This window comes from Seriola lalandi, unplaced genomic scaffold (genome assembly GCF_002814215.2).
Source record: "Seriola lalandi dorsalis isolate HSWRI2012SDOR001 ecotype SW California unplaced genomic scaffold, Sedor1 jcf7180002054519, whole genome shotgun sequence".
Classification (NCBI taxonomy): Eukaryota; Metazoa; Chordata; class Actinopteri; order Carangiformes; family Carangidae; genus Seriola; species Seriola lalandi.
Window position 1 is genome coordinate 3,123,967 of NW_019525072.1, and position 12,199 is coordinate 3,136,165.

Here is a 12,199-nt window from a genome sequence, read left to right on the forward strand (position 1 = left end):
GGGCGGGGGGGGGGGGGGGGTCGGTGTCTGACAGGATTGGCAACTAGTCAGTGGGCGGCTGTGATTATTGGCATGGGAAACCAGTGCAATGTCATTAAGAACAGAAATCAGGCTTCAACCACTAGTCTTGAGCATTAAGGAACAGAGCAACGGTTACTTTTACTCAAGAGTAGTAACTGAACAAAGACAACGGAGCCAAAACAATCATGAACATTCAAACAGAACTGCTGTAACTTATACATGACAAGAGGGTGTAGGGGTTCATTCCTGCTCAGTTAGGTCAGCTTCATAAAATACTCCAGCACTTTAAAAAGACTCACGAGTTTCTGACCTCTATTTGAGTTAAAACAGTTCAAGTCAAGCGGTGCTCTGTCACGGAACACAAATCCAGCTGCAGAGCAAAAGCAGTGCCTTCAAACAAGTATAAAGTGGCAATAACAACCAACCCCAACAAACCATAAATATCCAGGGTCAGTGTAAAAGTAAACAAACACATTCAAGCCTCAGGACAATTTACATAAATAACATCTTCTGACGAGGGCAGCACAAGTTTTAAAAGTCACATAAAAATGTATCTGTATTGTGAATGGACACGGGTCATTTTTGACCATATTACTGTGTGTCTGAGGAGTCAAAAATCGATGGAAAAAAAAGTGTGTGGCGAGAAAATGAGAAGCTAATCCTCGGGATTTGCACAAAGATTTTCTCTGACCTCTAACTTCATCTGTCAGCCAGCGATCCTGCACAGCGACAACGTAAACTGCTTAGGCAGCTGACAGACGCACAGTATTATATGTATCAGCAATATATAATTACAATTACATACAAAGCATAATAAATAGAATATATTTCTTAATTTTAGTATTTTGGACATATGGTGCCAGTAGGTAAGATGGTTTTTATCTGGAGTTTGTCTGAATAGAGTTCCAGTGTAAAAACATTTAAAATTACACATTTAAGTTGCTGTTAAAGATGGCAGCTGTTAAGTGGCAAACCCCTTAAACTTTCAGTGCATCCTGCTGTCACATGTGCATCAGGATCAGGATCAGGATCTGGTGGCATTTCAGTGTTTAACATAATAATGTCATCTTTGGATACTGTTATCATGTTACACAAATGTAACTGGTGAAATCCTTATAATTTGAGGTTGTCATAAATGTAATAAATAAACAAATAGGACATGGAGTTTCATAAGTTTGGCAAATTGTAATGCCACTTAACAACACAGTTTGTAAACGTGCAATTTCTTTTCCAATCATAAATGCCTGAATTAGATTGGCACTGAGCTCAGGTGCAAACAAAGCCGATAACACTGCTCGATCGATTCTAATGTGTGGTTCAGGCCACCTAAAGCAAGTAAACTCCTTGCCAACTTGCTAACGCACTCAGGAATGAACCCCCCCCCCCCCCCTTACCCAACTTCATCTCCTCGTCATCATGCGACAAATCACATCGTCACATGAAGAAGGAGGCAGTGGCAGAAAACAAGGGAACACAAACACAACAACTGGTCCAGTAAAACTCAGATACGAGTGCTTTGTGCAGCACTTTCAGTTTGTACATGTTGTATAAAAATATAAGTGTGAGGGAGTCTTAGTCTGTGTTGTGTGTGTGATGAGCTGAAATATGGATGTGCTGCATAGGTAGCAACAGTGACATCTCCGAGGACTCGAGCATGTGATATCATTTAGCCGCAGACTGTCTTAATGCTCAAGTAAAACTTCTATTATTAAGTAAAGGCTTCAAACTCAGCAGTAACCTTTTACTGGAGCCGTTACCTACGACTTTATAATCTTCAATACTCAGTTAATAAATTTAGTATTTAAAAGATTTCCATTTTACTGTGTGTGTGTTTGACTGTGTGTGTGTGTGTGTGTGTGTGTGTGTGTGTGTGTGTGTGTGTGTGTGTGTGTCCGTATACACCTGTGCGTCCATGTTTGTGGCAAGTGAGAGAGTCAAAATGCTTGTGCGTGTTACTTGACATACTTTAGCCTGCATTCGCACACGGTACTGAGATGAATGAAGATATGAACATTCTGAGTTTGAGCGCATGAGGTGAACACATGCACAGACGACACGTCGTCTCACCTCACAGCATCAGTTCCCCCTGATTCTCCCTGTTTCCCCTCCCTCTCCAGACAACCCCCTCCCCCCAGAGGTCCTTTGATCTTACATCCCAACGCTCCTTGTGGGGGGGCGGGGGCTGCTGGTGGGGTCAGTCTGAGGGACAGTTGTAGCTGTTGATCCACAGTAGGTCGTCAAGCACGCCCCAGTGCAGGTAAAGAATGGAGCCCACCACCAGAACATGCATGATCTGGTGGCTGTTGCACCAGTAGTCAAAGAGGCCCGGGCGGAAGCGCTCCGGGATGCGTGTGATGTTGATGACCCCGCCCAGCACGGCCAGTGCGTCCATCATTAGGAAGTGGCGTAGCGAGGTGGGGCTGCCGCCGCCCACACCCACCCAGCGGAGCAGGAAGAAGGAGAAGCGGAAAAGCGCTTGCCAGGCGAAGGAGCGCAGCCGGCGAACGCTGCTCCGAGCGGTCACGGCACAGTAGATGGCGTGGCTGGACAGCAGGATGTAGACTAACAGGGCGACAGTTCGGATGAACGGGTAGCACAACAGGGTACTGTAGACAATGGGCAGAGCCCCTGAGACAAGAAAACACACACATGAAAGTCAACACAGAGACGGAGGACCCCACTTATAACACCTGACACACACTGCAACGCTAAGAGTCCAACACGGCTTCTTCCTGCAGCTTTTAGTTCTTCTCGTGCCGTCGCTGCCTGACTGGGAGTTTAATGTAGCTCTTAACTCTCGTTATGTGAAACCTCCTTAAGAGCCTGCTGAACAGTCAATTAATTGGTTATTTGTAGCCAATTAATAATCAATCAATCGAGAAATAATGACAGAATAATAACTTAGTTTCAACTCTAGACTCACCCTGCCAGAATATTACCTATTCTGAACAATAATCAGTTCATCAATAATTTGTGACAATGAGTTCAAAAGAAATGAGAGGCCGCATCTTCTGGCTTGTGCTTTCGGGAATTAAGCAGTCATGTTATGTTTGACTCAATTTTATGATTCCATACAATACTGAATCTAAGCTAAGGTTCATATGGTCTCGTAGGAAAAAAATATTATTACTGTGGCCAATCAGGTACAGCCATTCATTGTTCATCTGACTGAACAGGTACCGCTGCTTTACATTTATATTGCCTTGACGGAGGAGACAGCATCTGAGTTATATGGTGATATTGTCGTAATTGAAAAACCAGATATCAAATCTCATGTCTCAATATTGATTATTACTGCACTATCAGTGTAATGTGTATAGTGGAAGTTTGTAATACATAAGCATAATTCCCCATACACTGATTTATTTGTGGCGACGCAACATAATATCAAAACTTAGATTTTCCTTTTTTTTTTTTACTATTTCAAATTGTTAAAATCTTATTCCACAGTCTGTCCCTCACTCTCGCACAAACACATCGACAACAAACTGTCTGTTATAGTCGGACTGGCCACTGGGAGCACTGGGAGGAATCCCACTGCATTGTTGGGCCATGCAAAAATCCATAATGTTTTTACCGTCCTTGTTTGTCTCTTTACCGGCCCTCTCTGTGTGCCTGTCATCGGGGGTGTGTGAAGCGTCGATTGTGCAGTGTGTGTGTTCCAGGACTGGGCTCACTAGCCAATCACAATATATAATCAATACCTGCAATACCTTATATACGGTATTATTTAATGATTACATTAAGAAAGCCCCCCTCCCCTCTGCTCCCTCCATGAATAGAATCTAACTCAGGAACTAGGGAAGCACTGCCTAAGTGTATAAATAAATGCAAAATAATGCACTTGTCATTTTTTCTTATATAACAGTAATTTAGGTAGTATGGAAAATCAACATTCATTTCAGATCTTGGATCATTGCTTGCATTGGCCAATTGACTTAGACAAGTACTCAGCGGTCAAATTTGTTCTGACGAATCAATACCACACCTCCGAGCAAAAACACTTCCCTGGTAAATCATTGACAATCAATAAAGAAAAATTCCACCCATAAAGTAAACAGCCTGGCAGTAACAGAGGGACAGCTGACAGTGAATTTAAAATGATAAACGGTGGAGAAATCTGCTGAGCTTCCAGGAAGAACACGTACCCAGTGTGTTGATCATGCAGATTCCACACACATCGAGCTTGAGGAGGGTGTGGTAGACGGGCTCGCCTCCCTCGTGGTTCATGAAGAGGTGATAGAGCACAGAGCCAAGCTGGGGCGACAGACAAGCCAGAAAGTGCACCACGCCCAACCACGTGACGCTGATCTGAGACCAAGGGATGTTAAGAGGCAGCAGCACCAGGAAGCAAACCAAAGGAATGCCTGGAGAGCAGGAGGGTAAAGAAACAGAGACAGCACAGGTTATTAGATTAGGCCGTACCTTCGCTCTAAAGATGGAGCTTGTGTTTTGCTCCTGTTAAGACACAAACATGCCTGAAACACAATCATTTAAAAAGGAGAATACATCTCTATTTTAACAAATCTAATTACATATTTTTGACAATAAAATTTGTAAGACAACTTGTTCTGAAGGATTATTTCTGTTGGGTTGTTTCTTCTTGTGGGTGCCCTGTGACTGACAAGAAACAAAAGCCTGAGGTAATGTGCATGCTGGTATGAAAACCATCCGCTCGAGCACAATAACATAACACGGAAACTTTGAAGAAACCAAATTAAGCTGCCATGTTTATTGTGATGGATTAGCTGGCTCAGGACTTCCCGAGCCCATGGACATTGTTTTTTTCAAACAGTACAGGAATGAGTAGGGCCTTCCGACTCTGCTGAGTGTGTGCACACACCAGCAAGAACACTGTGGAGCAGAAGGGAAACCTACATGATTGGCACAAATTTATCAGTGTAACCGTTTGAGAGAAAGACAAGGCTCACACTAAGCTCTTATTTTGATGCAGCAAAGGGCTCACACTGCTAATGGCTACATAGCTCCAATTCAAGTTGCTCTATTTGGCAAGGGGGGTGGGGGGTGGGGGCACTCACTGCTACGTGAGCAAAATCCAGACCTTGAAATCTGATCCACATACAGTTGTTACGATCATATATCACTCTTCAACACACATACAGTATCCCACTCCCACTTCCCCTTGTTTCTGCTCACTCTGCCTTTCCCAATGTCAAGGCGTTTTGTCCCAGCCAGGTGATACAGGCAATGCCATCCACTGTAACACATCTATTTTTAAGTGTGTTATCTGTGCCCCTCCCCCCAACTCGTCCTGAGCCGGCCGGCTGGAGGGGACCTCTTCTGAAGGCCCACAGCATGAACGTGGTGAAGTGTCTGCGAGTTGCAAAACAAACCAGTTTGTGAAGCTTAGATTAATTGTTGCTACACAATAAATAAAAAAAAAAGAAAAAATAAACCAAATATGTTCCACCTGAGATACAAACACCTCTGCATCTTTTCTTCTCTGTTTCAGAGAATTAGACAAAAGCTCAGTGGATTAAACATCACTGCCTTATATAGGCAATGATGTTAATGGTGCATTTGAGGTCACATGCTCAGCTGACGTCACTGGAGTGGAATAAAGACTTCCAGGGCCACTTCCCTGATGATCACTACTGCAGTTTATTCTGTGACTGCTGGCAGCTGGAGAGCCATGAAGTGATGACCTTCACACTGAGGAAGTTGTCAGATTTTCAGAAGTCAGTGAACCCAGATGACGTACTGCACTCTATAGCACTAAAGGAGGTATTTCAATGGCAGTAAGAGAGGGCAAAAGAAAGAAGTCACGCTGCTGTGTGCCATGCTATTGGCAGTCTAATCGTATCAATCTGAAAACAGAACGACCCCATGCAGATTGTTAACAAGCTGGCACATCAGTCTCACCTCTGCCTGCACAGATTAACACATTACTGCAATTAATTTTGTCTTGGCCCAACCTATTAAAAGAATGACATATTGTGTAACCATGACATTTTGGACCAAATGAAAAAGCCACTCCTGGCAATTTCTGTTATGTGCGGTTCAGTTGAACAAACTTGTATTTATATATAATAAAATAATAAATAAAAATAAATATATAGCCTTAGGTCTTTTTTTTAATTGAATACATTTATAATTAAAATTCACCCTTTATTTTAATTTAATCAAAAGAAACAGCAATCTTCAGAAGTGGTTCAATATGTTCACTATCACATAGCAACTTTTAAATTACCTTGACGTATAACTGACAATGATGGAAAAAGATCTTGGAAGATCTTTCATTTAAACAAATGCAGCAACACAGCAGTGTCACAATAACCCAGTACACGTAAAAGTCCTGCATTCAAAATATTATTTTAGTAAAGATAGAGAAGTACAGAGTTTACGTTTTTTTTTTTTTACTTAGAAACGGCCTGTGTGATTGTTGTATATCATGATACTGGAAAAATATTACTGATGCATTAATGTGGAAGTAGCATTTAAATGATTTACTGTCCCTGGTCAAGCTGCAGCTTCTCACATCAGATGATTTGCTGCTTTTCTTTATCATATATCACTGAAAGCTGAATGCCTTTGGGTTATGGATTGTTGGTCAGGCAAAACAAGATATTTGAAGCCTCCCCCGAGGCCCTGGGAAGTTTTTCACTTTCTTTTGTGTTTCATAAAGTAAATTATATTGTTTAATCTAAAAATAATCTGCAGATTAATCGATCATGAAAATAATCATTAGTTGCAGCCCTGTTACATTATATACTGTTGAGTAATTCAATCTCTAATAGTTATAAAATTTGACCATATGTTTTGTCTGTCAAATCATAATCAGTAAGGTATCTAGATCTACAGCTGTCAAATAAATGTAGTACAGTGAGAGGTGCAATATTTCCCTTTGAGTTAAGGTGCAGCAGAAGTATGATGTAGCATTAAAATTAAATATAAATATAATAATTAAAGATAGGGCTGCAACTATCAAACTTAATCACTGATTATTGTGTCGATTATTTTCACAATTAGTCGATTGATTGATCACAAAAAATGGTGAAAAATGCCTAATGTGACATTTTTGAATGTCTTATTTTGTCCAGCCAATAGTCCAGAATCACTAAATATTAAATTTACAGTAATGTAAGTACAAGAAAAGCAAAAAAACACTTAGTAAACAATTTTTCAACTTTCAAAATATTTTCAGTTTAATTTTCTGTCAACTGACTGATTAATCAACTAACAGTACAGTATTTGATGACTTTCCATCAATGATGACTGATATGTTGGGGGTATTCACCTGTCATCAAAAGTGAAATCACACATTTAAAACCTGTCACTCAGATTTACTGCAAGTATTTTAATACTGGGATGTATAATAAGTGTGTTATTTGTGTTTTCTGATGCTCTTGAACTCAAAACAGCCCCATATCTCTAATAAGTCTCATCTAACAAACAAACAATTTAATATTTTCATCATCAAGAGAAATTCTTCAAGCATGTATATGAATTTAGCTCAGATGTAACCGGTCAGATATTATGGGTTAAAGTCATGTGTGGCTTCATAAACGCTTTGCAGAATTCCCAGGCTTCAGTGCAGAGTCTGGTTTGGCATGAGTCCATGGTAGTGTATCTGTACTGGTGCGGGTTAATACACAAAGTCACACAAGCCACAGAAATCTCACCTGCTGACTGAGCAGCTCATGATGATTTTTTTTTGTACTCACCGTGAGTGTATATGTTTCCAAGTTCATTGTGCAGATAAAACAGGCTTCTGATGCAGTCCTGCACTGAGGAGATTGGCCGGTATCCCGTTAGGACGTACTTGTTAAACTGAAGATGTGGAGGTGAACTCGCCCAGTCCAGCAGCCTGGGTCCATTTAAAAATGCCATAGCAAACAAAGCCGTTAATATGACGCCGCCGAATAAGTAAAAAACGGACTGTACACCTATATACACGTTCAGTAAGATTATTGCGACTAAAACCTTATGGGATACCATTGGTGTTGGTATTTGTTAGGGGCTTTTATATTGTGCTGTTAGCCGCCTAGCTTGGCGCTAGCAAGCTCCCGGTAAGTCTGTCAGCGCTACCCGGCGACGGTGTATCCGTGCCGCCGCTGTTTGCCTTGAACTGCCGGTACCTGTGCGAGTGTCATCCGCGGGGCTGGAGACAGACACGGCCAGCCACGTACATGGTGCAACCTCGGGACGGTCATTACATTTGGCAGGTAAAAAATGTCTGTGAAGCACCTGGAAGCCTCGAGCGATTGAGAGACAAAATGTTCCTGGTCATGTTAAAGCCGCTTCCTCGTTTTAGTTAGCATTCCGCTGCAGCAGCGCAGGTTTGAACGCGCCCCGGGCAGGGATGCTGTGTGAGCCACGGGTCCATCCAACTCCAGATGATGCTAGCTTGATCCTAGCGGTCAGATTTGCAGTAGAGGACTAGCAGGTCATACCTTTACTTTCACGAAAGCAAACGGGTATCATATGTTCAGGTCACTTCCGTGTGATGCTGGCTAGCTTTCGTAATGCCATTACAAAAACAAATGAGATCCGTGACTCTGGAGCGGAGATTTTAGGAAGGATTGCGGGCTAGCAAGCCGGGCAGTCGGCTACCGACGTCCTGTAAGTGTGGATGAGCGAGCTGATATCCGAGCCGGCTGACTCCAAACACAAACGGCCCGGTCCGTGAAGGTTATATTCAGTTTATCCAACATCTGCTTTATCCAGTTACGTTTCACCATTATTTCTTACTGGCTGTATTCCTTGAAATGCGGAGTCTTCCCTGGCGGCCTCAAGTCTCCTGCATCGCCTCTACACGGTCAAGTTATCTGGAATAACAACGAGGATATGTCCGGTCCTCGTCTTCAAAATAAAACATAGACCAATATGGCAGGAAAGGGAAATTCAAATGACAATGATCAGCAACCGATTCTCCGTTTTTATTCACTATTGTTGTGAAAGGTTTTTACACATTCTAGTTAAACACTCAACGCCGTTTTAAACCCACTTTCACATTTGTGCAACCTTTGTTATATTTATGAAAACAAAAGTGTTGATGTCACTGCTTTTCTCCCCATCCAGACCAGGTCAGGTCAGGCCTATAAAAAACATTTTAGAATTGTCAAATCCAGATAAAATTAACCCGTATATTTGTGAAAATAACCCAGAAAGATGATTTTACTGCTTTTTTCCCATTCGGGCACATTGAACTAGGTCTAGATCAAAAAACTTCAATTAGAATTTTTCAAATCTGGATTAGATTAACCCAGGTGAGACTATTTAAAGTTTCACATTTTATTCTACTTGGGAAAAGACCACCCTTTTTTTGTTTTCATGAAAAGAATAAGGGTTTCACAGATCTGAAAGTGGGTTTTAAACAACATTAAGATTTTAACTAGGATGTCTAACTCACTTTTACAAGAATAAATGGATGAAACATGGAGAATTAGTTCCCCAATATTGTCATTTAAATTTCCCTTAACTTTCCCCTTTGCTGCTGAATGGGAAGCTAACTTGAGCGTCATTAAACTTGCAGCATTATTCAGGTCAAGTTCAAACATCGAAATAAAGACTGAATTTGGTTTCATTGATATAAAATTGTTTGTACCCAGAACACTGCAGGTTCAAGTCTCCATATCTAGACTGTATGTCAACAGTCAAGTAAGATCTTTAATGTGTGAGAGTAGTATGCAGTAGCAGGTTTCTGTGATGGCAATGCATTATGCTCAGAAAAACCATGCATGCTCATTGATCAGTTAAACCTGATTAACATAAATACACAAGATGATGATGCCTTTTAGGAAGCCCTGAGGCGAATATTTGTTTTTGGGCCATGGTTGACCCCCTCCATTCTCCACCTTCTGCCCTGTGTAGCCATTGTGTACACACTTTGCCAAACAGTACTGCTATGTTTGCATGAAACAACCTGCCCCAAGGTGTTCTTTGTGGTAATTTGATTAAACACAACTTTAAATAGGAAGGAAATACAAAATACAAAGACCTTCGACGAGACCACTACATCCATAAAATTCACTAAAATGCATCACATCCTACTTGTTGCGGTATATTCGCTAGTATATTTGCAGTTAACCAAATTACCAAAACAACAGACTTGCAGTAAACCTGAAACTTTTGAACCCCAGCTGGGCCAAAGGGAAGATGTTTACTTGGCCTTTCAATGTTGAAAAAAAGATTTTATTTTGTAGGTGCACTCCTCTAACTTCTGGTCTTATTATGGTTGACTGAGTATCCTTTGATGCTGGATGGCTGCACTTGGCAGTGTAAATGCCAACACTGACTGAGCTTTAGCTGCCTTCAACACAGTCAGAAATATTGTAGTTGTGCCTGTGCTCACTGAAAAAACATTATTAATTAAGTTACTTTTAATAACAAATATATTCATTACAGCAACAACATGTCTCTGTTCCTACTGTTGTAATATTATAATTACAGATAAAAAAAATAGGTCAGCCTTTCAAGAATGTTTCCAAAGGCCTAAATGTTGAATTTTCTGAAAACAATTACCAGAGACACAAAATACTGTTTATAATGGTGGGATATGAAATTCTGTGAGTCTCAGATTTTAATCATGAGAAAACCACCTCTGCGAAACTAGTAGCCTCACTTTACAGTAAAACCTACACGTCTATAAATTAGTTACTCTCCAGACACATGAAAATCTGAAAGCAGTGCGCAAATCCTACAGATGCTAAGTGTTGCTTGATTTCTCATTTCAAACAGCAGCACAAATACTTTCATTATAGGTGCACTTTTGCTATTATTAGTGCACCAACGTACCAGATGTACTTGGAGTTAGAAGTTTCCCAGGAGCACTTGAAAGCGTCGGGTGACGTGCTGTGTTCCTTTAATGGGAGAGGACTGCTGAGGATCTGGATGAATCACACCACCTCCACCTCTCACCCCTCTCTGCTGCTTGGACTCTTTGACATGTAACCGCCTACAACCACACTTCTGCTCTAGACAAACCACATGTCATGTCAATTAGCAGGGGTTAAGGTTTATAGAAAATGAAAGAGAAAAGTGAAGCACACAACAATATTTTGTATATTGCCATCATATTATACATGTTTCATATATTTTATATTTTGTTCCTACTTGCAATACTGCGTTTGAAGTGATATGAAAGTGCTTTTGATGTCTGAATCTATGCATTAATCACTTTTCATAATGATTGCTTTCTTCTCTAATTTTAAGTTTCCTCAGTTCATTTTAAATATGTTTCTTTATTTTAGATGTATTTTTGTTGTATGTATAAATAAATAATATTTTTACATGTTGAAATAATCAATAATATTATTTGCTCCTGAAACACCCCGATTTTCTCCAAGTGGCTCACTAAAAATTTTATGTCTGGGCCTCATAGACAACCACCAAACTACCACTGTCTGTGAAAGCAGTTTCGTCTTTTCACCTATGGCCACAGGCAACCAAAGCTTAAGAGAAATGACAAGTTTCCTCTTCATTGATCAACTGTGAAACCACTTGTTTTATCACCTCTGCATTTCCCACCATGCCTCTTCTCCTCATGTCCAGCCCTGTTTCTTTGTCTATATGAACACAAAGTACTGATATTGATGCCTCAGATTCATGCAGCTAAACAAACAAGACAGAGGTGAGTCTTTGCAGATTAATTCATTCTGAAATACTCTCAAGTTTTATTTAAGATATCATTATTTATTAGTATCTGTTGCTATCTGTTTGGGTTTTTATTAGTTATTAGATATGTAATTACTAACTATTATTATTATTATTATTATTATTATTATAACAGTTTTTTTTCCTTTTTTATATAGCACCTTTCAAAATTCTTTACAGTACGAAAACAAAAACTAAATAAAATCCAAAATTTTAAAGAAAAAGGATGGAATAATTGAAACAACTAGAAAATTCCAGGGAAATTTTGAGTGCCACGGGGGCTACTGCTGGGATGAGTACATGATTTATTTCCAGTGTGCAAAAGTCACCCTGATCATATTCTGGTTTAGAGAAATGTCTTGATATAAAAGACTCTGATATAAAACAATGTCACATCCCTCCATCATGTATTATGTGGGAAATATCTCATATTCTGTCTTGTTTTTTTTAATAAAACAAGAGGCAACATGTCTTCAAACTGGCATTTAAAGGGTTAAAATCCTGAAAACTAATAAACATTTGGTAGGTTTGAGCAGAACTGAAGTGGTTTAAGAGATGTATG

The 12,199-nt window shown here is 40.2% G+C and overlaps 1 protein-coding gene across 1 annotated transcript; it reads right to left on the reverse strand.

Moving 5' to 3' along the window:
- Positions 1-127: 127 nt before the first annotated feature.
- paqr4a (progestin and adipoQ receptor family member IVa) lies at positions 128-8,808 on the reverse strand. The gene is made up of 3 exons (XM_023413765.2): positions 7,707-8,808; positions 4,170-4,388; positions 128-2,649 (listed from the first exon to the last, which is right to left on the reverse strand). Exons 1-3 carry the CDS (start codon positions 7,978-7,980, stop codon positions 2,216-2,218), a joined length of 927 nt encoding a protein of 308 aa, XP_023269533.1. The 5' UTR covers positions 7,981-8,808; the 3' UTR covers positions 128-2,215.
- Between the last annotated feature and the right edge of the window lie 3,391 nt (positions 8,809-12,199).

Excerpts from the sequence above, each read along its gene's own strand:
- paqr4a (XM_023413765.2), bottom strand. The coding sequence starts at position 7,980 with ATGGTATCCCATAAGGTTTTAGTCGCAATAATCTTACTGAACGTGTAT. Across the intron at positions 4,389-7,706 it reads TGGAAACATATACACTCACG|GCATTCCTTTGGTTTGCTTC; the intron begins GTGAGTACAAAA and ends CCTGCTCTCCAG. Across the intron at positions 2,650-4,169 it reads CTGCATGATCAACACACTGG|GGGCTCTGCCCATTGTCTAC; the intron begins GTACGTGTTCTT and ends TTCTTGTCTCAG.